General features: G+C 48.7%; 1 protein-coding gene across 2 annotated transcripts in view; it reads right to left on the bottom strand.

The window, feature by feature from the left end:
• The window catches only part of tmem184a (transmembrane protein 184a), a 53935-nt gene extending 37401 nt beyond the window's left edge, over positions 1-16534 (bottom strand). Inside the window, exons 1-2 of one of the 2 annotated variants that reach the window (XM_086000224.1) lie at positions 16377-16534; positions 8190-8447 (exon numbers count right to left, since the gene is read on the bottom strand). In XM_086000224.1, coding sequence (XP_085856350.1) covers positions 8190-8447 — 258 coding nt within the window. In that variant the 5' untranslated portion in view covers positions 16377-16534. Of the gene's footprint in view, positions 1-8189; positions 8448-16134 lie in introns of both variants that reach the window. The other variant, XM_086000223.1, reaches the window with a different exon arrangement.
• Positions 16535-26027: the final 9493 nt, after the last annotated feature.

Here is a 26027-nt window from a genome sequence, read left to right as displayed (position 1 = left end):
AAGCTGGAACATAAAAATCCAGAGCAAGAAACGGCCATCTGTCAACCGAGTTCTATTTGCACTTTACACCTTCGCTTGTCCTCTCTAAAGTTTGAGAGAATGGAAGTTTGAAAATGGCCGTTCCTAGCACTTCATAAGAAGTTAGCACAAAGCTCATAACCACCGCTCCCATTTTCTCGGACAGCAGGTGCTGGTAATGTTTCTGCTGTTGCCATTTACACCTCCTCTAGACCCATCTTTTGTTTCTTTACTTGTCCCCTTTTGCCTCGCATCATCACCCCTTTTCTCATTTAAATCTCTCCCGCCCGCCGCCCTACCACAGGCCTTCCCTTTTGTTCTTTCCTCTCCTCCCTTTCCCTGCCTCTGTACTTGCCAAGAACCTGTTATGTCTCGAACTTCTTCCAGTTCTGACGAAAGGTCATTGACCTGAAACGTTAACTCTCTGTTTCTCTCTCCACAGATGCTGCCTGACCTGCTGAGTATTTCCAGCATTTTCTGCTTTTATTTCAGATTTCCAACATCCACAGTATTTTGCTTTTGTTCCTAGCCTGATTGGTGGATAAATCCTACATCAGAACCATATGATCCACATTCAAATACCTTGAGCTGCTGATAGGAAGTTTAAATCGACGTTCCCATTGCTGTTACTATGTGGCCTCTATCGCTCCATGATATACACCCTCACAGCTCGAAGACGAGAAACTTGGACAGCCCTGCCCTCTTATAAAAGCATTCTACACCCCATAAGAGGCATGACCTGTAGTGTTTGGGGGGGGGGGGGGGGGGGGGGGAGGCAACAAAGAAAGTTTCAGGATTTGGAGTGGAGGAGAGGGGAAATGCAATCCGTGCAGAAAATAATTTGGGAGAGCACCGACATATCCTCCCCCAGTGGTTGCAACTAGCCAGCCACCCTCAGTCTCTCTCCAAAACGGTTCGACCAATTAGTATTAACGGACACTGAATTGTGGGGGTAATTTTATGGAGTGGAGACTGTAGGTAACTAGATTAGAGCAGAGGGCAAAAGTTAAGTGTCAAAGCCTTGCCAAACCGCAGTGTTGCACCCAAACCATGCCCACAGTCCTGGTTCAGTAAGTGATGCTTAACTGCACTTCTGCATACTAAAAAAGACTTGCATTTATATAGCGCCTTTCATGGCCTCGGCATGTCCGGGAAGAACTCCCCTACTCTTCTTCAAAATAATGCCACGGGATCTTTAACGTCCACCTGAGAAGGGAGATGGGGCCTCGGTTCAACATCTCATCCAAAATGACAGCTCCTCTGACAGTGCAGCCCTCCCTCAGGATTGCACTGGGAGTGTCAGCCTAGATTATGTGCTCAAGTCTCTGGAGTGGGACTCTCAACCTTGTGACTCAGTGCTACCACTGAGCCATGACTGATACCACTAGGGGTAGAAGTCCAGCTTACAACATTCTAGGAGATAGCACTGCAAGCAAAAGGTGTGTTATAAAGCTTTGCTACTTTCCCCCCAAACGTTCCCCCTTCTTACAATCTTTAGGCATTTAAAACCCAAGCATGGCATCGTTTAATCACCAATATCACTCTGAAGCCTTGTTGCTGCCCTACACTATGGGTTTTGACCCTTCACCTCGATTGTGCACTTTTTAAAACCATGCTGTGAATATTGCTCGTAAACCAGATTTACAGCAAGGAGCGACAGCTGCCGTTCTACTTTCACGGCCGGTACTATTATCTAATTTATTACTTAGGTTCTGACCAGTTTGTTGGTAGGTGCTCACTGGTGCGCTGCTAATGATTAACAGCCGCGCTGCAGATAAAGAGAGAAATTCACGGACACTTTGGACCCATTCTGATTTACCGATGTGATAGCGAGATTGCTCAATATTAACATTCAATCTTGACAAAGTTTTTCTTTTGGTCTCCCAGTTTTTTCCTCGATGTTCTTCCTCCTGAAGGTGCGGATTGTGGCAGTTCCACCAGCATCACCTGCCACCTTGCCAAGCGGCCCATTTTTCTGCTCCGAGTCTGGACAGTGAGTGTCGCCGGTCGATGCAACACGCGGAGGGCAAGCCTGCACTCCCTGGACACACATACTTCCCAGAGGGAGTTAATGATTGGAATGGGAATGCAGGCCAACTCCCCTCTCTACAGATACAACATCTACAGTGTGTTAGGGGCGTGGGGGGCGAAAGAGACCAAAACTAGGGGCCATATTCATTCACGGGATGAATTTATAGCCCATTCCTAGTCGAGAAGGTGGTGGTGAGTCGCTTCCTTTTATACAATGGAGTGCGCATTGCTGTGGGTAAGGACGGCAGATTTCCTTCCTGAAAGGGACATTAGTGAACCAGATGGGTTTTTACGACAATCCGGTAGTTTTATGGTCACCATTACTGATACTAGCTTTAATTCCAGATTTAATTAACTGAATTTAAATTCGCCAGCTGCCGTGGTGGGATTTGAACTCATATCTCCAGATCATTAGGCCAGGCTTCTGGGTTACTAGCCCAATAACATAACCACTATGCTACCATAACCGCAGGTCTAAACTAGGGACAATAAATATAAAATAGTCACCAATAAATCCAATAAGGAACACAGGAGAAACTTCTTTACCCAGAGAGTGATGAGAATGTGGAACTTGGTACCACAGGGACCAGTTGAGGCAAATAGCATTTAATGGGAAGCTAGATAAACACAAGGGAGAAAGTTGATGCAGATAGGGCGAGATGAAGAGGGGTGGGAGGAGGCTCGAGTGGAGCATAAACACCGGCCTAGACCAGTTGGGCCGAATGGCCTGTTTCGGTGCTGTAAATTCGATGTTATATGTAATCAGCGCAGACCATGGATTAAACCCAAGGCCTTCAATGGTCTGTAGGGCTCAGGGTCACATCAGGTGGCCCTGACCCATGGGGGGAGCTGCAATGCATAGTTTGTAGACTCATTAATTTCAATGTGTTAGCACCCTGGTGGACTGCAGCAACAGAGCAACAGGCTTAATCCTCTAGGCCCATCGTTCCCTGAAAAGGTCAGGTTGTGATCTTGGCCGGGGGCAGGGGAGATGCCGATTGGACCCCTCCTGAGAGAAGAATGGGAACCAGAGGCCCAGAGAACCCATGATGCCTCTGTGTCCAACACGTTGATTGATTCCAATGAAGCAACTTGGGCCCAGAAGATCACAGAGTTCCAGTACAACTGTTGCGTGGGGCTCATGTCAACTTTTTCCAGTAAAATTCATTGTACAAGTCACACCTTAAGGACGTCCTTTCTATTATCCTCTAATTGTGTTGGAGTGGCTCATTCGATTGGCGGAGTTAACAGGGATTTTTTAAAAACTAAAATGGCAAACATAAAACAGGGGAGTAATTTACACAGCAGATTATTGAGCGCTTTCTACGTGATCCAAGACATTTACTTCAGCTGAGCAAACAACCAATCAACACAATAGAAATATTGTAGCGACTCTGCCAGAGTTTGTACGCTACAGCAAGAGTTACTTACACAATCAACATCCTGAATAAGCTCACTAACACAAGATGGGGAGCAAGCCCGAAAACATTGCGAACCAGTGCACTTGCTCTTTGCTATTCCACTGCCGAATACGCCTGCCCTACATGGGAAAGGTCTACTCATGCCAAGAAGATGGATGCCGTTCTGAATGTAAGCTGCCGATTTATCACAGGTTGCTTAAAACCAACAAACACCAACAGCCTATATATCCTGGCGGGTATCGCTCCCCCTGATATAAGAAGAACGGTAGCCAGCAAGAGCGAGCAACTCCGTCAAACATCAGATGAGAGGCACCCTCTGCATTGTCATACACCTACACCCAGCCGCCTAAAGTCAAGGAAGAGCTTCATGAACAGTGTTGTTCCATTACAATCAACCTCATCTGAAGCCCGCATCGCCTTGTGGAAAGACCGGCTCGCCAGTCTTGAACAACCCCCAGCGATGGAAATTTTACCTGATGAAAGCCTTCCCCCAGGAGCTAATTGCAACTGGGCAACCTGGAAGTGCCTTAACAGACTTAGGACTGGTGTAGGTTGCTCAAAGGTGTCACTAAGCAAATGGGGATAGTCAACCAGCCCGACAACTTGTGAATGTGGAACTGAGGCACAGACTATGCAACATCTCCTGCAATGCCCATCGTTAGAGGAACCCTGCACTGTTGCAGATCTTGCCGAATTCAACAACAAGGCGCAAAAATGTGTCCAGTTCTGGCTGGGCTATGTATAGACTGTCCGTGGACACGATAAGAAGAACTTACACAATAGAAATGTAGTAGAGACTCTGCCCAGAGTTTGTACACTACAGCAAGAGTTACTTACACAATAGAAATGTTGTAGAGACTCTGCCCAGAGTTTGTACACTACGGCAAGAGTTACTTACACAATAGAAATGTTGTAGAGACTCTGCCCAGAGTTTGTACACTACGGCAAGAGTTACTTACACAATAGAAATGTAGTAGAGACTCTGCCCAGAGTTTGTACACTACAGCAAGAGTTACTTACACAATAGAAATGTAGTAGAGACTCTGCCCAGAGTTTGTACACTACAGCAAGAGTTACTTACACAATAGAAATGTAGTAGAGACTCTGCCCAGAGTTTGTACACTACGGCAAGAGTTACTTACACAATAGAAATGTTGTAGAGACTCTGCCCAGAGTTTGTACACTACGGCAAGAGTTACTTACACAATAGAAATGTTGTAGAGACTCTGCCCAGAGTTTGTACACTACGGCAAGAGTTACTTACACAATAGAAATGTTGTAGAGACTCTGCCCAGAGTTTGTACACTACGGCAAGAGTTACTTACACAATAGAAATGTAGTAGAGACTCTGCCCAGAGTTTGTACACTACAGCAAGAGTTACTTACACAATAGAAATGTAGTAGAGACTCTGCCCAGAGTTTGTACACTACAGCAAGAGTTACTTACACAATAGAAATGTTGTAGAGACTCTGCCCAGAGTTTGTACACTACGGCAAGAGTTACTTACACAATAGAAATGTTGTAGAGACTCTGCCCAGAGTTTGTACACTACGGCAAGAGTTACTTACACAATAGAAATGTTGTAGAGACTCTGCCCAGAGTTTGTACACTACAGCAAGAGTTACTTACACAATAGAAATGTAGTAGAGACTCTGCCCAGAGTTTGTACACTACAGCAAGAGTTACTTACACAATAGAAGCTTTGAAAGTATCCCTAGCAAGTGGTTACCTACATGTCTAGATAATTACCAACTACTGAATCACTCACTAATCCTCTATTGTGTCAGCTGTGGCTCAGTAGGTAGCACTCTTGCCGCTAAGAAAGAAAGACTTGCATTCCTATAGCGCCTTTCACGACCACCGGCTGTCTCAAAGCGCTTTACAGCCAATGAAGTACTTTTGAAGTGGAGTCACTGTTGTAATGTGGGAAACGCGGCAGCCAATTTGCGCACAGCAAGCTCCCACAAACAGCAATGTGATGATGACCAGATAATCTGTTTTAGTGATGTTGATTGAGGGATAAATATTGACCCAGGACACTGGGGCGAACTCCCCTGCTCTTCTTCAAAATAGTGCCGTGGGATCTTTTATGTCCACCTGAGAGAGTAGACGGGACCCCGGTTTAACGTCTCATTCAAAAGACGGCACCTCAGACAGTGCAGCGCTCCCTCAGTACTGCGCTGGGAGTGTCAGCCTAGCTTTATGTGCTCAAGTCCCTGGAGTGGGTTGTGGGTTTGAGCCCCACTCCAGAGGCTTGAGCATAAAATCCAGGCTGCAGTACCGCGGGAGTGCTTCAGTGTTGGAGGTGCCGTCTTTCGGATGAGACATTGAAAACAAGGTCTAGTCTGCCTTCTCGGGGTGATGTAAAAGATCCCGTGCACCACTTGACGAAGAGCAGGGGAGTTCGCCCCAGTGTTCTGGCCAACATTTATCCCTCGACCACCAACAGAAACAGCCGTGTCCGTTTTTTTGTTTCAGATCATCAGAAACAGATTAACTGGTCAATTATATCACGGCTTGTGGGACCTTGCTGTGTAAAAGTTGGCCACTGCCTTCTTCCTGCACAACAGTGACTACACTTCAAAAGTAATTTAACTGGCGGTGACGCACTTTGGAATGTCCTGAGCAACGTTCTCTTTAAGCTGCGCGATGGCCCAGCTGTCTGGAGCTCCCGCACAGGCCACTTGCCAGCTTTACAATAGGAAGAACCGCACGTAGGCAGGAATCTGAAGGGGCTGCGCACCCAAAAAAAATTAAAGGCAACATTGGTCCCGAGGATGTGAAAAGTGCTTTATAAAAGTTCATTTTTTCTATCTATCAGGTAAGCAGGCCAGCTTTATGCTTCTGGTCAAGCCCTGTTCAAGTCAGACTGCATTATGGTATGGTGTTGCACTAATCTGCCTCGCCAGAAACCAAGAGTTTACCTATTCTTAGCCGTCCATCATATGAACATAAGAAATAGGAGCAGGAGTCGGCCATTCGGCCCTTCAAGCCTGCTCCGCCATTCAATAAGATCATGGCTGATCTTCTACCTCATCTCCACTTTCCCGCCCGATCTCCATATCCCTTGATTTCCTTAATATTCAAAAATCTATCGATCTCTGTCTTGAATATGCTCAACGACTGAACCTCCACAGCCCTCTGGGGTAGAGAATTCCAAAGATTCACCACCCTCTGAGTGAAGAAATTTCTCCTCATCTCAGTCCTAAATGGCCGATCCCTTATTCTGAGACTGACCCCTGGTTCTAGACTCCCCAGCCAGGGGAAACATTCTTCCTGCATCTACCCTGTCAAGCCTTGTAAGAATTTTGTATGTTTCAATGAGATCACCTCTCATTCTTCTAAAATCTAGAGAATATAGGCCTAGTCTACTCAATCTCTCCTCATAGGACAATCCCCCCATCCCAGCAACCAGTCTGGTGAACCTTCGTTGAACTCCCTCTATGGCAAGTATATCCTTCCTTAGTAAGGAGAACAAAACTGTCCACAATACTCCAGGTGTGGTCTCACCAGGGCCCTCAGAGGGTGGAGGACGGAAGGCCAGTGAGGAGGGCATTGGAGTAATTGGGTCTGGAGGAGACAAAGGAATGAATGATGGTTCCAGCAGCAGATGGACTAAGGCAAGGGCGGAGGCAAGAAATGCTACCTAGTGGAAGTAGTTGGGCTTTGTGATGGAGAATATAGGGGTTAGAAGTTCAGCTCGAGATCGAATAAGGCATTGAGGATGCAAACAGTCTGGTTCAGCCTAACAGAGTGGCCAGAAAGGGGGGATGGAATCAATGACAAGAGTAGAGAGTTTGTGGTGGGGGATCTGAAGATGATGGCTTTTGTCAACCCGTTATTTCGCTGAAGGACGTTATGATTCATCCAAGTGTGGCAATACGCAAGCAGTGGAGGGGTTAAGAGAGGTGGTGGATAGGTAGAGGATAGGTAGAGCTGGATATCATCAGCTGACCTCATGTCTGTATTTCTGGTTAACAAGGACCAGCATGTAGACGAGGAGGAGGAGACAGCCAAGGGTTGATCGTCGGAGGAGACAGCCAAGGATTGATCGTCGGAGGATGCTGGAGGTGATGGTATGGATGTGGGAAGAGATGCTCTGGCTACAACTGGCTATGCAAGAGCAGAACCAAGCAAGGGCAGTCCCACCGACGTGAGGCGTTAGAGATACTTTTAAAAAATTCATTCACGGGATGTGGGCGTCGCCCATCCCTAATTGCCCTCGAGAAGCTTGATAGGCCATTTCAGAGGGCAGTTAAGAGACAACCACATTGCTGTGGGTCTGGAGTCACATCTCGGCCAGACCGGGTAAGGATGGTAGATTTCCTTCCCTAAAGGACATCAGTGAACCAGATGGGCTTTTACGACAATCCGGTAGTTTCATGTCACAATTACTGATACTAGCTTTTTATTTCAGATTCTCACCAATAAATCCGATAGAGAATTCGGGAGATACTTCTTTACCCAGAGAGTGGTTAGGACGTGGAACCCGCTGCCACAGGGAGTTGCTGAGGCGAATTGCATAGGTGCATTTAAGGGGCAGCTAGATAAACACGTGGGAGAAAGGAATAGAAGGATATGCTGATAGGGTGAGTTGAAGCAGGGTGGGAGGAGGCTCGTGTGGAGCAGAAACAGTAATGTGGACCAGTTGGGCCAAGTGGCCTGTTTTGGTGCTGTAATTTCAATGCAATTCGATGTAAAAGCAACCTCAATCTCACCTGGTGAAACGTCACGATCAGTGCCACCCAAACAAATATCCCAGAGATCGCCTGAGCCGCGGGAGTCTCCAAGAAAATCCTCTGCTCCTCTATACTCGAGTTTTTGACAGACATCTGCTGGGAGATGTTCACAATTCTGGATTTGCTTGCATTTGCAACGGTGGATTTGCTTGTACTTGCAACAGCCAAAGCAACAAACGTTGAGTGTGACTCGTCTGGAGTCACTCCTGTAAGTACCGAGCTTCCGGTGCCGTTCATCTGTGTGCATCGGGAAAAACAAAAATCAATCAGTCCTGTACTGAACACCTAAAAGCCCCTTTCAAATCAGGCACATTACATTACAACAACTTGCACTGATATAGCACCTATAACATAGTAAAACGTCCTGAGGTGCTTCAACAGGAGCGATTATCAGACAAAATTTGACACTGAGCCACATAAGGAGATATCAGACTGGTGGTCACAGAGGTAAGTTTTAAGGAGCGTTAAAAAGAGAGAGGTAGAGAGGCGGAGAGGTTTAGCGGAGGAATGTAGAGCTTGGGGCCTGGTAGAGCTGAAGGTACAGCCGTCAATGGTGGAGCGATTAAAATCTGGGATGCGCAAGAGGCCAGAATTGGAGGAGCGCGGAGATCTCGGGAGGGCTGTGGTGCTGCAGGTGCCAGAGGTGGGGAGGGGCTCACACATCAAGGATGGTACCATCTTTTGGCAGGTTTCAATGGCAGTGCCCAGTGTGGGTTATGAGGAGCGTGTGCCATCACTGAGCCAAGCTGGCACTATAACACAGCTCAGAGGTTCAAATGCTATCCCAAGCCACAGTAAGTTTAAAGTGCATCATCAGATCATTCCAACTGCTGGGTGAATGAATAAACAAAGCACACTCCACGTGGTTATCCATGTAATACGTATGGGTGAATGTGTGCCAGCAGGTTCAGTCCATTATTGATTGGGATGTGCAGGGACGGGACACTGGGTGTAGCAATGCTTCCCTTCATTGCACTGACTTGAACTGAAGCCAAATACTGTATTTGGTTCAAACCATGCACAATATCTGTTTAATTTTCCCACTTCAAGATGCACATGAACTCAAAAATGCAAGTGGTTTAAAACCATTTCATGAACCACAAAAGGAGATTGCAATATTTTATATTGCTGAAATATTTTCCAACGTTTGGCCATAAACCAGGCATGTTTGCTCAGTTCAGTTATGAACATGCCAAGACAAGTAAGCTGGAGAATTAGTGATTGATGCAATCACTAATTTATTGAGCAATAACCTACAGTTAATTACCAGGAAATGGAGAGTCAGTTAACGTGGAAATATTGTATTAGCCGTGGCTCAGTCTCGGAGTCAGAAGGTTGTGGGTTCAAGTCCCCACTCCGCAGACTCGAGCACAGAATCAAGGCTGACACTCCAGTGCAGTACTGAGGGAGTGCTGCGCTGTCGGAAGCAATGCTCGCTGTAAGCTGTGCTTTGTTTTGCGTGGCCTGTTGCTTTTAATGCACGGTCCCTTTAAATTTCTGCGCATGCGCAATATTTACAATAGAAAGGCCGAGGATCTTTCCCATTACTGCACAACCGCGCAGCTAAGAGGGAACATTGGTCGGAGGTGCCGTCTTTCGGATGAGACGTTAAACCGAGGCCCCGTCTGCCCTCTCAGGTGGACGTAAAAGATCCCACGGCCCTATTTGAAGTCCTCCCTCTGCTGTCCAATGATGTGCACTTTCCACAAGGGGTCATTGGATACTGGTCAGGACAATAGACCAGTCCGACTTTGCTTTCCCCTGCCCCTAGCTTGGAGGCCAAGGCCAGCTAGCTTGGCACAAGACAGGTATTGAACCTGGGACCCTCTAGACTTCACTATTCCAACACTCCCCTGACCAGTCTCCCACCTTCCCTCCTCCATAAAGTTGAGCTCATTCAAAACTACGCTGCCCGTGTCCTAACCCACACCAAGTCCCGTTCACCCGTCACCCCGTGCTCACTGCCCCGTATCCTAACCCACACCAAGTCCCGTTCACCCGTCACCCCTGTGCTCACTGCCCCGTGTCCTAACTCGCACCAAGTCCCGTTCACCCATCACCCCCTGTGCTCACTGCCCCGTGTCCTAACCCACACCAAGTCCCGTTCACCCATCACCCCTGTGCTCACTGCCCCGTGTCCTAACCCACACCAAGTCCTGTTCACCCATCACCCCTGTGCTCGCTGCCCGTGTCCTAACCCACGGCAAGTCCCGTTCACCCATCACCCCTGTGCTCGCTGCCCGTGTCCTAACCCACACCAAGTCCCGTTCACCCGTCACCCCCTGTGCTCACTGCCCCGTGTCCTAACTCGCACCAAGTCCCGTTCACCCATCACTCCTGTGCTCGCTGCCCGTGTCCTAACCCACACCCAGTCCCGTTCACCCATCACTCCCTGTGGTCACTGCCCCGTGTCCTAACCCACACCAAGTCCCGTTCACCCATCACCCCTGTGCTCACTGCCCCGTGTCCTAACTCACACCCAGTCCCGTTCACCCATCACCCCCTGTGCTCACTGCCCCGTGTCATAACTCACACCAAGTCCCGTTCACCCATCACCCCTGTGCTCGCTGCCCCGTGTCCTAACTCACACCCAGTCCCGTTCACCCATCACCCCCTGTGCTCACTGCCCCGTGTCCTAACTCACACCCAGTCCCGTTCACCCATCACCCCCTGTGCTCACTGCCCCGTGTCCTAACCCACACCAAGTCCCGTTCACCCATCACCCCTGTGCTCACTGCCCCATGTCCTAACCCACACCAAGTCCCGTTCACCCATCACCCCTGTGCTTGCTGACCTACATTGGCTCCCGGTCCACCAACACCTCAATTTTAAAATTCGCATCATTGTTTTCAAATCTCTCCATGGCCTTGCATTTACCGAACCAGCCCTACAACCCTCCGAGAGACCTGCATTCCTCCAATTCTGGCCTCTTGTGCATCCCCGATTTTAATCGCTCTGCCATTGGTGGCCGTGCCTTCAGCTGCCTGGGCCCTAGAGTGTGGAATTCCCTGCCTAAACCTCTCTACCGCTCTCTCCTCCTTTAAGACACTCCTTAAAACCTACCTCTTTGACCAAGCTCTGTCTTAATATCTCCTTATGTGGCTCTGTGTCAAATTTTGTCTGATAATCGCTCCAGTGAAGCGCCTTGGGATGTTTTACTACGTTAAAGGCGCTCTATAAATGCAAGCTGTTGTGTGGCTGAGTTCTGCTCTTGGCAGGTCCTTCGCATTCAAAGACATAAGGAGAGCTCTATTCAATATTTTTATATTATTGGATATTTTTGATGGTTGCAGTTGGAGGACGATGAATAATGTCACTTAACACCTTTTATTTTCAGATGAATTATAAAGGAATTCACTCGCCACCATTTGATACTGAGAGTTACTCTAACAAACTTATCTCTAAAGTTTTACTTCCGGCACTGACTTAGTTGCACTGTTTGTATTAGAAGCAAGATGTCTGGCGCACTGTTTCTCTCCAAGCTGAAAGAGTTGGGAAGGATGAAATGGTTAAAACCGGTTAAGGGAAGTCGTTTGCATAAAGCTCATTCACGAGCACCGTGATACTATCAAATGCTTGGGCTCGACCACTTTCCAGTTTGAACATTCAAATTTCACAGCAAAAGTGTGAGCGAGCCAGCTGGGTAAGAGAGATACCAGAACGGAGAGGTTATAACTAGGAGGGAAAACTGAACAGGCTGGGGCTCTTTTCTCTAGGAAAGAGGAGGCTGAGGGGTGGCCTGATAGAGGTCTTTAAAATTATGAAGGGGTTTCGATAGGGTAGACACAGAGAAGATGTTTCCACTTGTGGGGCAGACCAAAACTAGGGGGGCCATAAATACAAGATAGTCACCAATAAATCCAATAAGGAACTCAGGAGAACCCAGAGAATGGCAAGAATGTGGAACTCGCTACCACATGGAGTGGTTGAGGCAAATAGCAGCGATGCATTTAAGGGGAAGCGAGATAAACACAGGAGGGAGGAAGGAATTGAAGTATATGCTGAGAGGGTGAGATGAAGAGGGGTGGGAGGAGGCTCGTGTGGAGCGTAAATGTCAGCATGGACCAGTTGGGCTGAATGGCCTGTTCCTGTGCTGTACATTCTATGTCATTCGATGTATTGCAGTGAAGCTGTTTGATGTCTCAATGCACTGTGCTATGGAGTGGGTATATGCAGGTTTACATCCGTGATTGCTGGCACAGTCATGTTCCTAATCTAGTGCTACGAGAAGAGGTGGGGTGGGAGTGGTAAGTGGAAGTGCCCCATCGTCCCCAAGTGGAAAGTATGGGTGGTCCTCCTTGTACATTGTCACAGTGTTGCTCTACCAGATTTGGCACACGTGCTGGTGAGCAACTTAACCAGTTGCCTGAGAACAAGATTGAAGATGGGAGTAAGTGGTGAGAATGAGACTTAAAGAAAAGTTTTTTAAGGAAGCCTTGAATATGGAAATAGCTTCAACTCATAGTCCAATAGAAAACCCAATAGAGGGACATTGCTTCATCTTCGGTATATTTTAGACATTAGACTATAACCAGAGGTCATAGATTTAAAAGCATTGGCAAAAGATCTAGAGGGGAGAGGAGGAGAATTTTTTTCACTCAGCGAGTTGTCGAGATCGGGAACACTCGACCTGAAAAGGTGGCGGAAGGCGATTCCATCAATAATTTTAACAGGGAGTCGGACGGGTACTGGAGGATAAGGAACTGACAGGGTTACGGACAAGAAGCAGGGGGTGGGACTGAGCACGACGGCTCTTTCAAAGAGCCGGCACAGGCACGATGGGCCGAATGGCCTCCTCCTGCGCTGTTTAGTTTCTAGTGTGTCATTTCATGCTCCAGACACAACGCTTTGGGGATATTCCTCATCAGAGTGGTGAGTTTCAAGGAATTAAAAGAAACAGAAAATGCTGGAAACATTCAGCAGGTCAGGCAGCATCTGTGGAGCAAGAAACATGGGGTTAATGTTTCAGGCTGATGACCTGTCGCCGGATCTGAAAAATGACTTTATTGAGGTGTTCAAAATTATGAAGGGTTTTGATAAAGTAGATAGGGAGAAACTGTTTCCACTGGCAGGAGGACACAGAATTACAATAATTGGCACAAAAGCCAGGGTGGAGATGAGGATTTTTAAAATTATTTTTTTAATATAAACTCGGCGAGTTATAATGATCTGGAATGCACTGCCTAAAAAGGGCAGTGGAAGCAGAGTCAATAGTAACTTTCACAAGGGAATTGGATCTCTATTTAAAAAAGGAAACATTTGCAGGGCTGTGGGGAAAGAGCAGGGGAGTGGGACTAATTGGTAGCTCAGAGAGCCGGCACTGCCGTGGTCAGGCCGAATGGCCTCCTTCTGTGCTGTATCATTCTATGTTACAGATGAACTGCTGTCATCGACCTAAAACATTAACCCCACCTTCCTCTCTCTCTCTTTCAGATTTCCAGCATCGACACCATTTTGTCTCTTGTTATTTTCCAAGGCCAACAGGCTACTTTTCTAAATGATTTGTTTTCCCCTGAAAAATCGCAGAGCTAAGACAAATAATTTGCACTAGTTTTATCCAGTGATTAGAATCAAGCTTTACAGACCTGGAATATTCTTTGATTGTTCGGTTAAAAGAAATAACTATATTTCCAACTTGCATTTATATAGCGCCTTTAACGTAGTAATACGTCCCAAGGCGTTTCACAGGAGCGTGATCAAACAAAAATGTCGCCGAGCCACATAAGGCGATATTAGGACAGAAGCTTGGACAAAGAGGTAGGTTTTAAGGAGCATCTTAAAAAGGAGGGAGGGAGGGAGGGAATTCCAGAGCTTCAGGCCCAGATAGCTGAAGGCACGGCCGCCAATGGTGGGGTGATAAAAACTGGGGATGCGCAAGAGGCCAGAATTCGAGGAGCGCAGAGATCTCGGAGGGTTGTAGAGTTGCAGGAGGTTACAAAGATAAAGAAAGAACTTGTATTTATACAGTGCATGATCACATCTTCGAGAGGTCCCAATGCACATTAGAGCCAATAAATTGCTTTTCACGTTCAGTATGGACGGAGAAGCATTAACTCCCATAATATTGTTTTTTTTTAAATTTTAGGGTTTTGGGGAGGAATCTCAATGCTGGAGAATGGAACAGTTCAACATTTTATGGCACTTAATGCACTCCATGGACAAAGGTAGCATGGCTGGGTGCGGAGTAAAATATTCTTAAACTTTGCCTGCATGGATGTCATATTCCTACTCTCCCACCCCAACTGCCCTTTTTCCTGGCAAGAGCCAGATTGGCAAACTACAGCATTGTGCCGAATTGAGCTGCCAGCACATACTAGGTCAAAGCAAAACCTTTTCGGATAGGTCCTCTTGCAGAAAATGGAGGGAATAAACTCTCCATTCATCTGGGCTTGGTCAAAGATGGGTTCCAGAGGCGAAAGGAGAGCCAGTACCACCAATGTCCCCCCGTGTTTCAAAAAAAGGGAAAGACTTGCATTTCACCACTTCAGGGCGTCCCAAAGCGATTTACAGCCAATGAAGTAGTTTTTGAAGTGTAGTCACTGTTGTAATGTAGAAAACAGAGCAGCTAATTTGCACACAGCAAGCTCCCACAAACAGCAATGTGATAATGACCAGATAATACATTTTAGTGATGTTGGTTGAGGGATAAATATTGGTCAGGACACCGGAGAGAACTCCCCCGCTCTTCATCAAAATAGTGCCATGGGATCTTTTACGTCCACCCGAGGGGGGGGAAGACGGGGCCTCGGCTTAATGTCGCATCCGAAAGACGGCACCTCCGACAGTGCAGCACTCCCTCAACACTGCACTGAAGCATCAGCCTCCATTATGTGCTTTGAATTGGGGCTTGAACCCTCGACTTTCTGACTCGGAGGCAAGAGTGGTACCACTGAGCCAAAACTGACACTAGAGTAACGAAAGAAAACTTAACAAGCTCGATTGCAATTCTTCCCCTTCCCAACAGTAAATGGGGGCAATTAATCAATCATGTAAAATAATTAGCTTGCTGAGTTCTTTCTCCGCTCTTTCTCTTGTGCTCAAGAACTAACTCTTTTAAACAGTTTAAGTGCATCTAATCAGTCCTCAAAAAAAAAGCTACAAAATGCAACTCACGGCAACAGGGTACTCAGCCAAATACAATTAGATTATTTTCAAGGCAATGCACAAGCAAGGATATACTAGCTGGTACCATAGTGCAACTTCCCCTCCAGTTGTTCTGTTACACAGTCTTTACAAACAAAAGATGAAACATTCCCTAATCAATGTTACTTCCCAAAGTAAATTAAAGAAAGACAGACTTGCATTTCTATAGCGTTGTCCAACGACCTCAGGACATTGCAAAGCGCTTTAAAATGAAGTATTTTCTTTTTGAATGTTGTAATGTAGGAAAATTGGCAGCCAATTTGCACACAGCAAGATCCCACAAACAGCAATGTGATAATGACCGGATAATCTGTTTTAATGATGTTGATGAATAGATTTCAGCCTCTACGTCGGTTTATAAATACCTTGTGGTACTGTCCCAAAGAATGGTTAGGCTTCAACACAGGAGACAGGAAGGTGGAAGAAGGGGAATTTGTTTTTTAAAGGCATTGCAGCTAAATAGGAAACCTGGAACACTGGATTTTCCTGTCTGGATTGCACCCAAGAACAGTTTCACTTTACCTGAATCTCCAAACATTTACATTCTTACTGTCAGATTGGTTCCAGTGCCTAGGGATCTGATTTCTGTGCGTGGCAATTGTCAATTAAAAAGGACCAGGGAGGTGCTCATCCCTGAAATGAGCTCTGGCGTTTTGCCATCTAAAATCTATGCTGTAATAAGTGGAGTCCCTGCTCTCTTTTGTTGGGTTCCTGCATTTGAAAACTGGCAATAAAAAGTTACAACAAACGAACAAGAAACACTGGGAAGCAACCAGCCTACCTTCCAGGCGTTTAAATCCTCTCTCAGTCCAGAGTCAATATACAGTGAGGAAGGCGCTGCTGCCAATTGCTGTCAGCTTTAAGGTGGGACCCCCCAGAACATCCCACTGCTGAAAGGCGGCGGCTTCCTAGTCCCGGCTCATGGCTGGCCGGTCACTCAGGTGACAGGTGAGCAGGTAAACACACTCAGACACACACCGAAGGTAAAACAAAATTAAAACTTAATTTAAAAATAAACCATACATTTTTATTTTAAGGAAAAGCTTGCAGACGGCGAGCGATTTCGAGCTTCCTTTATCTTCTCTCAGGTGCGCTGCGCGGGGCCGCCCAGACTCACCTGAGCCGTCCCAGCTGCGCGCATGCGCTCCCGCTGATCCAGGTGGGCCCCTGGGCAGTGAGGTCATCGGGGCTCAATGCGCATGCTCTGCTCACTTGGGCCCTCCTGAATCCCACGCCTTCTGGTTGCAGGCAGTAGGAGTTACCTCGACTCAAATCCGTGTTTCCAGATTCAACAACGGCTATTATGTGGCTTTTTTTTTTGTTTACAACCAGTCCCCTTTGTTCTTCAGTTAAACCTGTTTTGTTGTTCACAACTCTTTCGGATGAGACATTAAGCCGAGGCCCCGTCTGCTCTCCTGGGTGGGCATAAAAGATCCCACGGCACTATTTCGAAGAAGAGCAGGGGAGTTCACTGTCCAGGGCCCCAAACACCCCTTCCAGGTGAAACAGCGATTTACTTGTACTTCTTGCAATCTAGTATACTGTATTCGCTGCTCACGATGCGGTCTCCTCTACATTGGGGAGACCAAACGCAGATTGGGTGACCGCTTTGCGGAACACCTCCGTTCAGTCCGTAAGGGTGACCCCGAGCTTCCAGTCGCCTGTCATTTTAATTCACCGCTCCATTCCCACTCGGACCTCACCGTCCTTGGCCTCTTGTATTGTTCCACGGAAGCTCAACGTAAACTCGAGGAACAGCACCTCATCTTCCGATTAGGCACTCTGCAACCTTCCGGACTCAATATCGAGTTCAACAATTTCAGATCATAACCTCGGCCCCTATTACACATTTTTTCTTGTAATTTTTCCACTCCTTTCCCCCCCCCACCTTTCCTTTTGTTTCTCCCTCACACCTGGCAGCTATCTCTTGCCCTGCCAGTACACTTTACACCTAATCTCAGCCTATTACCATCTCGTCTAGCTCTTTTGTTTCTTTCACTTCTTTTGTCCGATCGCAGCCCTGCCTTCGATCTATTTTCTTTCCAGTTTTGAAGAAGGGTTCGACCCGAAACATCAACTCAAATTTCTCTCCACAGATGTTGCCTGACCTGCTGAGTTTTTCCAGCATTTTCTGTTGTTATTTCGGATTTCCAACATCTGCAGTATTTTGCTATCGTCGTAGTTCTCCCTGGTGTCCTGGCCAATATTTATCCCTCAACCAACATCATGAATTTGGATGATCAGCCATGATCTCATTGGATGGCGGAGCAGGCTCGAGGGGCCGAATGGCCTACTCCTGCTCCTATCTTCTATGTTTCTATGTTTATTAAAAGCAGATTATCTGGTCATTATCACATTTTTGTGGGAGCTTGCTGTGCGCGAATTGGCTGCCGCGTTTCCTATATTGGCCCGTATTTTCTGATCGCAGGCCTCCCGCGGGCAGAGGCCCGCGATCTGGAAAAATCTGCGCCCTTACCTGAGGGCTCCCGGGACGCACACGCATCCGCCCCTGGGCCTCACCAAACTTGAAGTGCGCAGGGCCCACGTATCCCAGAGGCGCATGTAGTTCGCAGTGTCCCTGGGATCACGTGGGCCATGGGAAGCCAATCACAGAAGGGAATCTCCCTTCATACATTTGACAGGAAGACCTGTCAAATATATGAATGGAGATCACCCCCAAAACATAGTAAAACTTTAAATACATTTTTTTTTAAATCACATTTTTAAAATGGCTTGAAATTGCAATAAATAATTAATGTTTTTTACAGGGCTAAAAAATAAACTTACTTTTTTTTAAAGTATTTTTAAATGATAAATCAGTGAAAATTTTTTTTTTTTTTACTTTTTTGAACTCTTATCCTTTACCGGGCGTAATAATCGTAAGGGTTTTCTGCGGGCGGAGGGTCTCCAAAAAGCAGAACTATCCGCCCGCAGAGGCCCTTCTCCAGGGCAGCCGGAGGATCTGTCAAGAGCATTCTTGACAGATCGGAAATGCCGGTTTCCAGCGCATGTGCTGTGCATGCCTGAAACCGGCATTTCCGATGTCCCTACGGGTGGGTACGCGCTGTGTACCCACCCGTAGGGTTCGGAATATCTGGGCCAATATAGCAGTGATTACACTGCATTGGCTGTAAAGCAATTTGGGATGTCCTGAGGTCATGAAAGGCGCTATATGAATGCAAGTCTTTCTTTTTTCTTTAACTCTCCACGTCATTACATAGGAATAGGAGACCATTCAGCCCCTCGAGGCTGTTCCGCCATTCAATTAGACCACAGCTGATCTATATCTTAACTCCATCTACCCGACTTGGTTCTGTAACCCTTTATACCCTTACCGAACAAAAATTTATCAATCCAAGCTTTGAAATTTTCAATTGAACCCCAGCCTCAACAGCTTTTTGGGGGAGAGAGTTCCAGATTTCCACTCCCCTTTGTGTGAAGAAGTGTTTCCTGGTTTCACCCCTGAACGGCCAAGCTCTAATGTTAAGGTTCTGCCCCCTTATTCTGGCCCTCTCCCGCCAGAGGAAATAGTTTCTCTGTATTAAATCCTTTAATCATCTTAAACAACAACAACAACTTGGATTTATATAGCACCTTTAATGTAGTAAAACGTCCCAAGGCGCTGCACAGGAGTATTTTAAGACAACAAATTTGACACCGATCCGCATAAGGATAAATTAGTGCACGTGACCAAAAGCTTGGTCAAAGAGGTAGGTTTTAAGGAGCGTCTTAAAGGAGGTAGCGAGGCGGAGAGGTTTAGGGAGGGAATTCCAGAGCTTGGGGCCCAGGCAACAGCAGGCACGACCACCAATGGTTGAGCGATTATAATCAGGGATGCTCAAGAGGGCAGAATTAGAGGAGCGCGGATATCTCAGGGGGGTTGTGGGGCTGAAGGAGATGACAGAGATAGGGAGGGGTGAGGCCGTGGAGGGATTTGAAAACAAGGATGAGAATTTTGAAATCGAGGCGCTGCTTAACCGGGAGCCAATGTAGGTCAGCGAGCACAGGAGTGATGGGCGAACGGGACTTGGTGCGAGTTAGGACACGGGGCAGTGAGCACAGGGGTGATGGGCGAACGGGACTTGGTGCGAGTTAGGACACAAGCAGCCGAGTTTTGGATGGCCTCAAGTTTACGTAGGGTAGAACTAGGGAGGCCGGCCAGGAGTGCATTGGAATAGTCAAGTCTAGAGGTAACAAAGGCATGGATGAGGGTTTCAGCAGCGGATGAGCACCTCAATTAGATCGCTCCTTAATCTTCTAAATTCAACAACAATAACAACATGCACTTATATAGCGCCTTTAATATAGTAAAACATCCCAAGGTGCTCCACAGAAGCTTTATCAATCAAAATTTGACACTGAGCCACATAAGGAGGTATTAGGACAGGTGACTACAAGCTTGATCTAAGAGGTAGGTTTTAAGGAGCATCTTAAAGGTGAGTGAGTGATGTGGAGAGATTTAGGGAATGAATTCCAGAGCTTAGGGCCAAGGCAGCTGAAGACACGGCCACCAATAGTGGAGCGATTAAAATCGGGGATGCGCAAGAGGCCAGAATTGGAAGAGTGCAGAAATCTCGGAGGGTTGTGGGAGGTTACAAAGATAGGGAGCGGCACACCGTGGAGGGATTTGAAAACAAGGTGAGAATTTTAAATTTAAGGGAATACAAGCCTAGTCTTTGTCCTCATAGTTTAACCCTTTTGCCCCAGTATCATTCTGGTGAATCTGTGTTACACCCCCTCCAAGGCCAGTATGTGAGGTGCGGTGCCCAGAACTGAATACAGTACTCCGAATGGGGTCTCACCAGAGCTTTCTACAACTGAAACATCACTTCCACCCCTCTGTATTCCAGCCCTCTTGAGATAAAGGCCAACATGCCATTAGCGTTTTCAATTATTTTTTGTACCTGGATGATGATAACCTCGTAAATAGCAGCCACCACAGATTCAGAAGAGGAAGACCCTACCCGACCTCTCTCCTTGGCTATTTTGAGGAAGAGGCATTCTGAGTGGACAATGGAAAACCCTAAGGGCATGTGGTACCTTGACATCCAAAAGGTATTTGATAAAAGTGATGCGCTATCAATTACTCATAAAAGACTGAGAGTTAGAAGAGTAACTGAAGGCTTTTATTAACAACAGAATGGAGGTCTGCCTCGAGTGGTCGACCGGTCCAGGATACCAAGGGCTGGGGAGCAGCAGTCACCTTTATACTAGGACCTGTGGGAGGAGTCAGCCGAGGCATGTCCAGGCATGTACACAGTGGAATACAAACAGGACAAACAGGAATACAAACAGTGGTTTACCACATTCACCCCTTGTTTAAAATTGAGTCCGGCGGGGTGAAGTGTATTAAAAGTTAGTGTATTGGAGTCTCTCCGGAGGTCTTGTCTGCCGCTGTGATCGGCGTGGCGACGGCAGGGGTAGTGAAGCTTCCGGCGTCGAGTCCAGCGTAGGCTGTGGCACAGGCGTGTCGTCCTCGTAGATGTCGAGCGGGTCGCGGGGCCCAGGCCTGCCGTCTGCTGGGGCTGGATATCGGATCGTGGGGGGGGGTGGTAGTGGGTAGTGGGTTACTGTGGTCCCCGAGGGTGCAAGGTCTCTTATGGAGACTGTGTCCTCCCGCCCGTCCGGGTATGCGATGTAAGCATACTGGGGGTTGGCGTGGAGGAGGTCGACCCTCTCGACCAGGGGGTCCGTTTTATGGGTCCTCACGTGTCTTCTCAGTAGGACCGGCCCTGGGGACGTCAGCCATGGCGGTAGCGATGTCCCTGATGTGGACTTCCTTGGGAAGACAAACATTTTCTCATGAGGGGTGGCGTTAGTGGCAGTGCAGAGCAGTGACCGAATAGAGTGGAGCGCATCGGGGAGCACATCCTGCCAGCGGGAGGTTGGAAGGCCCCTAGACTTTAAGGCTAGCAGGACGGCCTTCCAAACTGTCGCATTTTCTCTTTCCACCTGTCCGTTCCCCCGGGGGTTGTAACTGGTGGTCCTGCTTGTGGCAATACCCCTAGTTAGCAGGTACTGACGGAGTTCGTCGCTCATAAACGATGAGCCCCGGTCGCTATGGATATAGCTGGGGAAGCCGAACAGGGTGAAGAGGTTGTTCAGACATTTAATGACCGTGGCACTGGTCATGTCCGGGCAGGGGAAGGCGAACGGGAAACGGGAGTACTCATCAATAATATTGAGGAAGTACACATTGCGGTCGGAGGAGGGGAGAGGCCCTTTAAAATCAACGCTCAGGCGCTCGAAGGGGCGAGTGGCTTTTATCAGGTGGGCCCTGTCTGGTCTATAAAAGTGTGGTTTGCACTCAGCGCAGACTTGGCAGTTCCTGGTCATGGTCCTGACCTCCTCAATAGAGTAAGGCAGGTTGCGGGCCTTGATGAGGTGGAAGAACCTGGTGACCCCCGGGTGGCAGAGGTCATTGTGGAGGACCCGTAGTCTATCGATCTGCGCGCTGGCGCAGGTGCCACGCGATAGCGCATCCGGGGGTTCATTTAGCTTCCCGGGCCGGTACAAGATCTCGTAGTTGTAGGTGGAAAGTTCGATTCTCCACCTCAAGATCTTGTCATTTTTGATTTTGCCCCTCTGCTTGTTGTTAAACATAAAAGCAACTGAACGCTGGTCAGTGAGCAGGGTAAATCGTTTTCCGGCCAGGTAGTGCCTCCAATGACGCACAGCCTCCACAATCGCCTGGGCCTCCTTCTCAACAGCGGAGTGTCTGGTCTCCGGGCCTTGGAGGGTTCGTGAAAAGAAGGCCACGGGTCTCCCCGCCTGATTGAGGGTAGCGGCCAGGGCAAAGTCGGACGCGTCGCTTTCCACCTGGAAGGGGATGGATTCGTCCACTGCGTGCATGGTGGCTTTGGCAATGTCCTCCTTGATACGGTGGAAGGCTAAGCGGGCCTCTGCCGTCAAGGGAAAAGAGGTGGACTTGATCAGCGGACGGGCCTTGTCCGCATAGTAGGGGACCCACTGGGCGTAATAGGAGAAAAACCCTAGGCACCTCTTCAGGGCCTTGAGGCAGTGGGGCAGTGGAAGTTCCATAAGGGGACGCATCCGGTCGGGGTCGGGGCCGATGACTCCGTGTTCCACAACACAGCCAAGGATGGCGAGGCGGTTTGTGCGGAATATGCACTTCTCCTTGTTATATGTCAGGTTTAGGAGTTGGGCGGTGCGGAGGAATTTTTCGAGGTTTGCGTCATGGTCCTGCAAGTCACGGCCGCAGATGGTCACATTGTCCAGATATGGGAAAGTGGCCTGCAACGCATTTTGATCTACCATCCGGTCCATCTCCCTTTGGAAGATGGAGACCCCGTTGGTGACGCCAAAGGGAACCCTAAGGAAGTGATAGAGGCGGCCGTTTGCCTCAAAGGCAGTGTACTGGCGGTCCTCAGGGCGGATGGGGAGCTGGTGGTACGCTGATTTCAGGTCAATGGTCGAGAAGACGCGGTACTGCGCGATCTGGTTGACCATATCAGCTATACGGGGGAGTGGGTAGGCGTCCAGCAGGGTGTAGCGATTTATTGTCTGGCTGTAGTCGATGACCAGGCGCTGCTTCTCGCTGGTCTTAACGACCACAACCTGGGCTCGCCAGGGGCTGGTGCTGCCCTCAATAATCCCTTCTTTCAGGAGCCGCTCCACTTCGGTTTTAATGAAAACCCTGTCCCCGGCACTGTATCGCCTGCTCTTTGTGGCGATGGGCTTACAGTCGGGGGTGAGGTTAGCAAACAGTGGTGGGGGGGTGACTCTGAGTGTGGAGAGGTTGCACCTGGTGCGCGGCGGGCAATTTGGAAGCTGCTGGCTGCGGACTGTGAGTGGGGGTAGGGGTCCACCGTACGCCATCGTAACACTTTTAAGGTGGCACTGAAAATCTAACCCCAGCAGGACGGCAGCGCAGAGGTCAGGCAGGACCAGAAGTTTAAAATGATCGTACACGGTCCCGTCTACTACGAGTGTCACCACGCAGTAGCCGCCGATGTCCGCCAACTGGGACTCGGAGGCCATAGAAATCCGCTGTTGCGCAGGCAGGACTGGGAGAGAGCAACGCCGCACCGTGTCGGGGTGGATGAAGCTCTCCGTGCTCCCAGAGTCAAAAAGGCAGATTGTATCGTGACCATTTACCTTAATGTCCATTGTGGAACTGGCCAGTTGGTGCGGTCTCGCTTGGTCCAGTGTAACGGATGCCAGCGTAGGGGTCGGTGTGTCGCTGCGGGTATCAGATGAGGCGGTGTCGGGGGCCTGCTGCGTCCCGGCTGTCGTCCAAGATGGCGGCGTCCATGATCCCCATGTGGCTGGAGGCGTCCAAAATGGCTGCTGTACCGGTGATTCGCACGCGGCCGGGGAGGTCCAAAATGGCGGCCCGCATGGCCCACACGCGGCGCTGCTGGGGTTCGGGGTGGCTTTGGCCCTGCAGACGCTAGCGTAGTGTCCCTTCTTCCCGCAGCCCGAGCAGATCGCGTTTTTCGCCGGGCAGCGCGCTCTGGGGTGTTTTGCCTGGCCACAGAAGTAGCATTTCTGGCCTTGGGGCACTGCTGTCTGGCCTTGGGACACTGCTGCGGTAGTTGGGCCGTTGTTGGGGTGTGGCTGGGGTGGCACGGCGCTATGAGGCGGTCCTACCGTGTCCCAGGCTGTCATTCCCCGCGGCGTCCACGGTGCAGAGGAGTAGGCATCCATGCCCTGGTAGGCTGCATCCAACGATAGTGCGAGTTCAGAGGCCTTGTTGAGGTCGAGGTTACTCTGCTCCAACAGTCGCTGTCGTGTGTAATTGGATCTGTGGCCCGCTACAAAAGCGTCCCGGATAAGTTCCTCTGTGTACACGGCGGCCTTTACATCCTTACAACCACAGGCCCGGCCAAGCACAGACAGTGCCTGAAGGTATTCCACGGTCGATTCCCCAGGTTGTTGTTTACGACTCCCCAGGAGGTGCCTGGCGTACACTTCGTTCACTGGGCGCGTGTACTGGTCCTTGAGGAGCTTGATAGCATCCGCGTACGAGGTCGCGTCTTGGATGACCGAGTACACTCGGTGGTTCACTTTGGAGGTCAGGACATCCAGTTTGTCCTCGTCCGATTTGATTGCTTCGGAGGCGGTCAGGAATTTTTCGAAACACTTAAGCCAGTGAGTAAACTTGGTGGATGAGTCCGCCTCCCGATGATCTAAGTCCAGGCATGCTGGTGTGAGGATCTTCTCCATTATAAAAATGTTGTTAATAAAATTGATGCGCTATCAATTACTCATAAAAGACTGAGAGTTAGAAGAGTAACTGAAGGCTTTTATTAACAACAGAATGGAGGTCTGCCTCGAGTGGTCGACCGGTCCAGGATACCAAGGGCTGGGGAGCAGCAGTCACCTTTATACTAGGACCTGTGGGAGGAGTCAGCCGAGGCATGTCCAGGCATGTACACAGTGGAATACAAACAGGACAAACAGGAATACAAACAGTGGTTTACCACAAAAAGTTAAGAGAAAAAGCACTTGCATTTACATAGTGCCTCAGGATGTCTCAAAGCACTTCACAGTCAATCAAGTACTTTTTTAAGTGTAGTCACTGTTGTAATGCAGGAAACGTGCCAGCCAAATTGTGCACAGCAAGCTCCCACAAACAACAATGGAACGTCAGCCTAGATTGTGTGCTCAAGCCTCTGAAGTGGGACCCCTTGCAAATGTTTACACACTCCTGGGAATCCCATGCTAATACTGACATATATCTAGGGACCCCATGCAAATATTGACGCACTCTTGGGGACCCTGTGCAATTGTTGACACACTCCTGGGGACCCCCTGTGAAAATGGTGACACACTCCTGGGGACCCCGTGCAATTGTTGACACACTCCTGGGGACCCCGTGCAATTGTTGACACAATCCCGGGGACCCCGTGCAATTGTTGACACACTCCCGGGGACCCCGTGCAATTGTTGACACACTCCCGGGGACCCCGTGCAATTGTTGACACACTCCTGGGGACCCCCGTGCAATTGTTGACACACTCCTGCGGACCCCGTGCAATTGTTGACACACTCCTGCGGACCCCGTGCAATTGTTGACACACTCCTGGGGACCCCGTGCAATTGTTGACACTCCTGGGGACCCCGTGCAATTGTTGACACACTCCTGGGGACCCCCGTGCAATTGTTGACACACTCCTGCGGACCCCGTGCAATTGTTGACACACTCCTGCGGACCCCGTGCAATTGTTGACACACTCCTGGGGACCCCGTGCAATTGTTGACACTCCTGGGGACCCCGTGCAATTGTTGACACACTCCTGGGGACCCCGTGCAATTGTTGACACACTCCTGGGGACCCCGTGCAATTGTTGACACACTCCTGGGGACCCCCCTCCTACTGTCAAAAGACACTTCCACCTACCCAGAAAAAACCAGTGCCATCTTTGCAGAAAACATTTTGATTAGTATGCTGCAATAGGAGTCATGTGCTAGTAACTTAACAGATACAGAAAAAAACCACAATCCGAATTCTAAATACATTGTGCTTGGAGGACGCAGTATGTCCTGGCAGACACCAGACGAGCTTGCAGATTTCCTTAGAGATTCGTAGATGTCTGAGAACTGCTTCCTTCTACCTATGATTTAGGATACAAGAAGGTAGATTCATTATTAAGTTTGCCTTTTAAAAAATTGTCAGTTTCTCTTTGGCAGCATATCTTGTCACACACG

The sequence above is a fragment of the Somniosus microcephalus genome, chromosome 11, assembly GCF_052327205.1.
Source record: "Somniosus microcephalus isolate GS21.2 chromosome 11, FLI_Smic_1.0, whole genome shotgun sequence".
Classification (NCBI taxonomy): domain Eukaryota; kingdom Metazoa; phylum Chordata; class Chondrichthyes; order Squaliformes; family Somniosidae; genus Somniosus; species Somniosus microcephalus.
The sequence above is the reverse complement of the archived record's forward strand: the minus strand, read 5'-3'. Positions and strand labels throughout refer to the sequence as shown.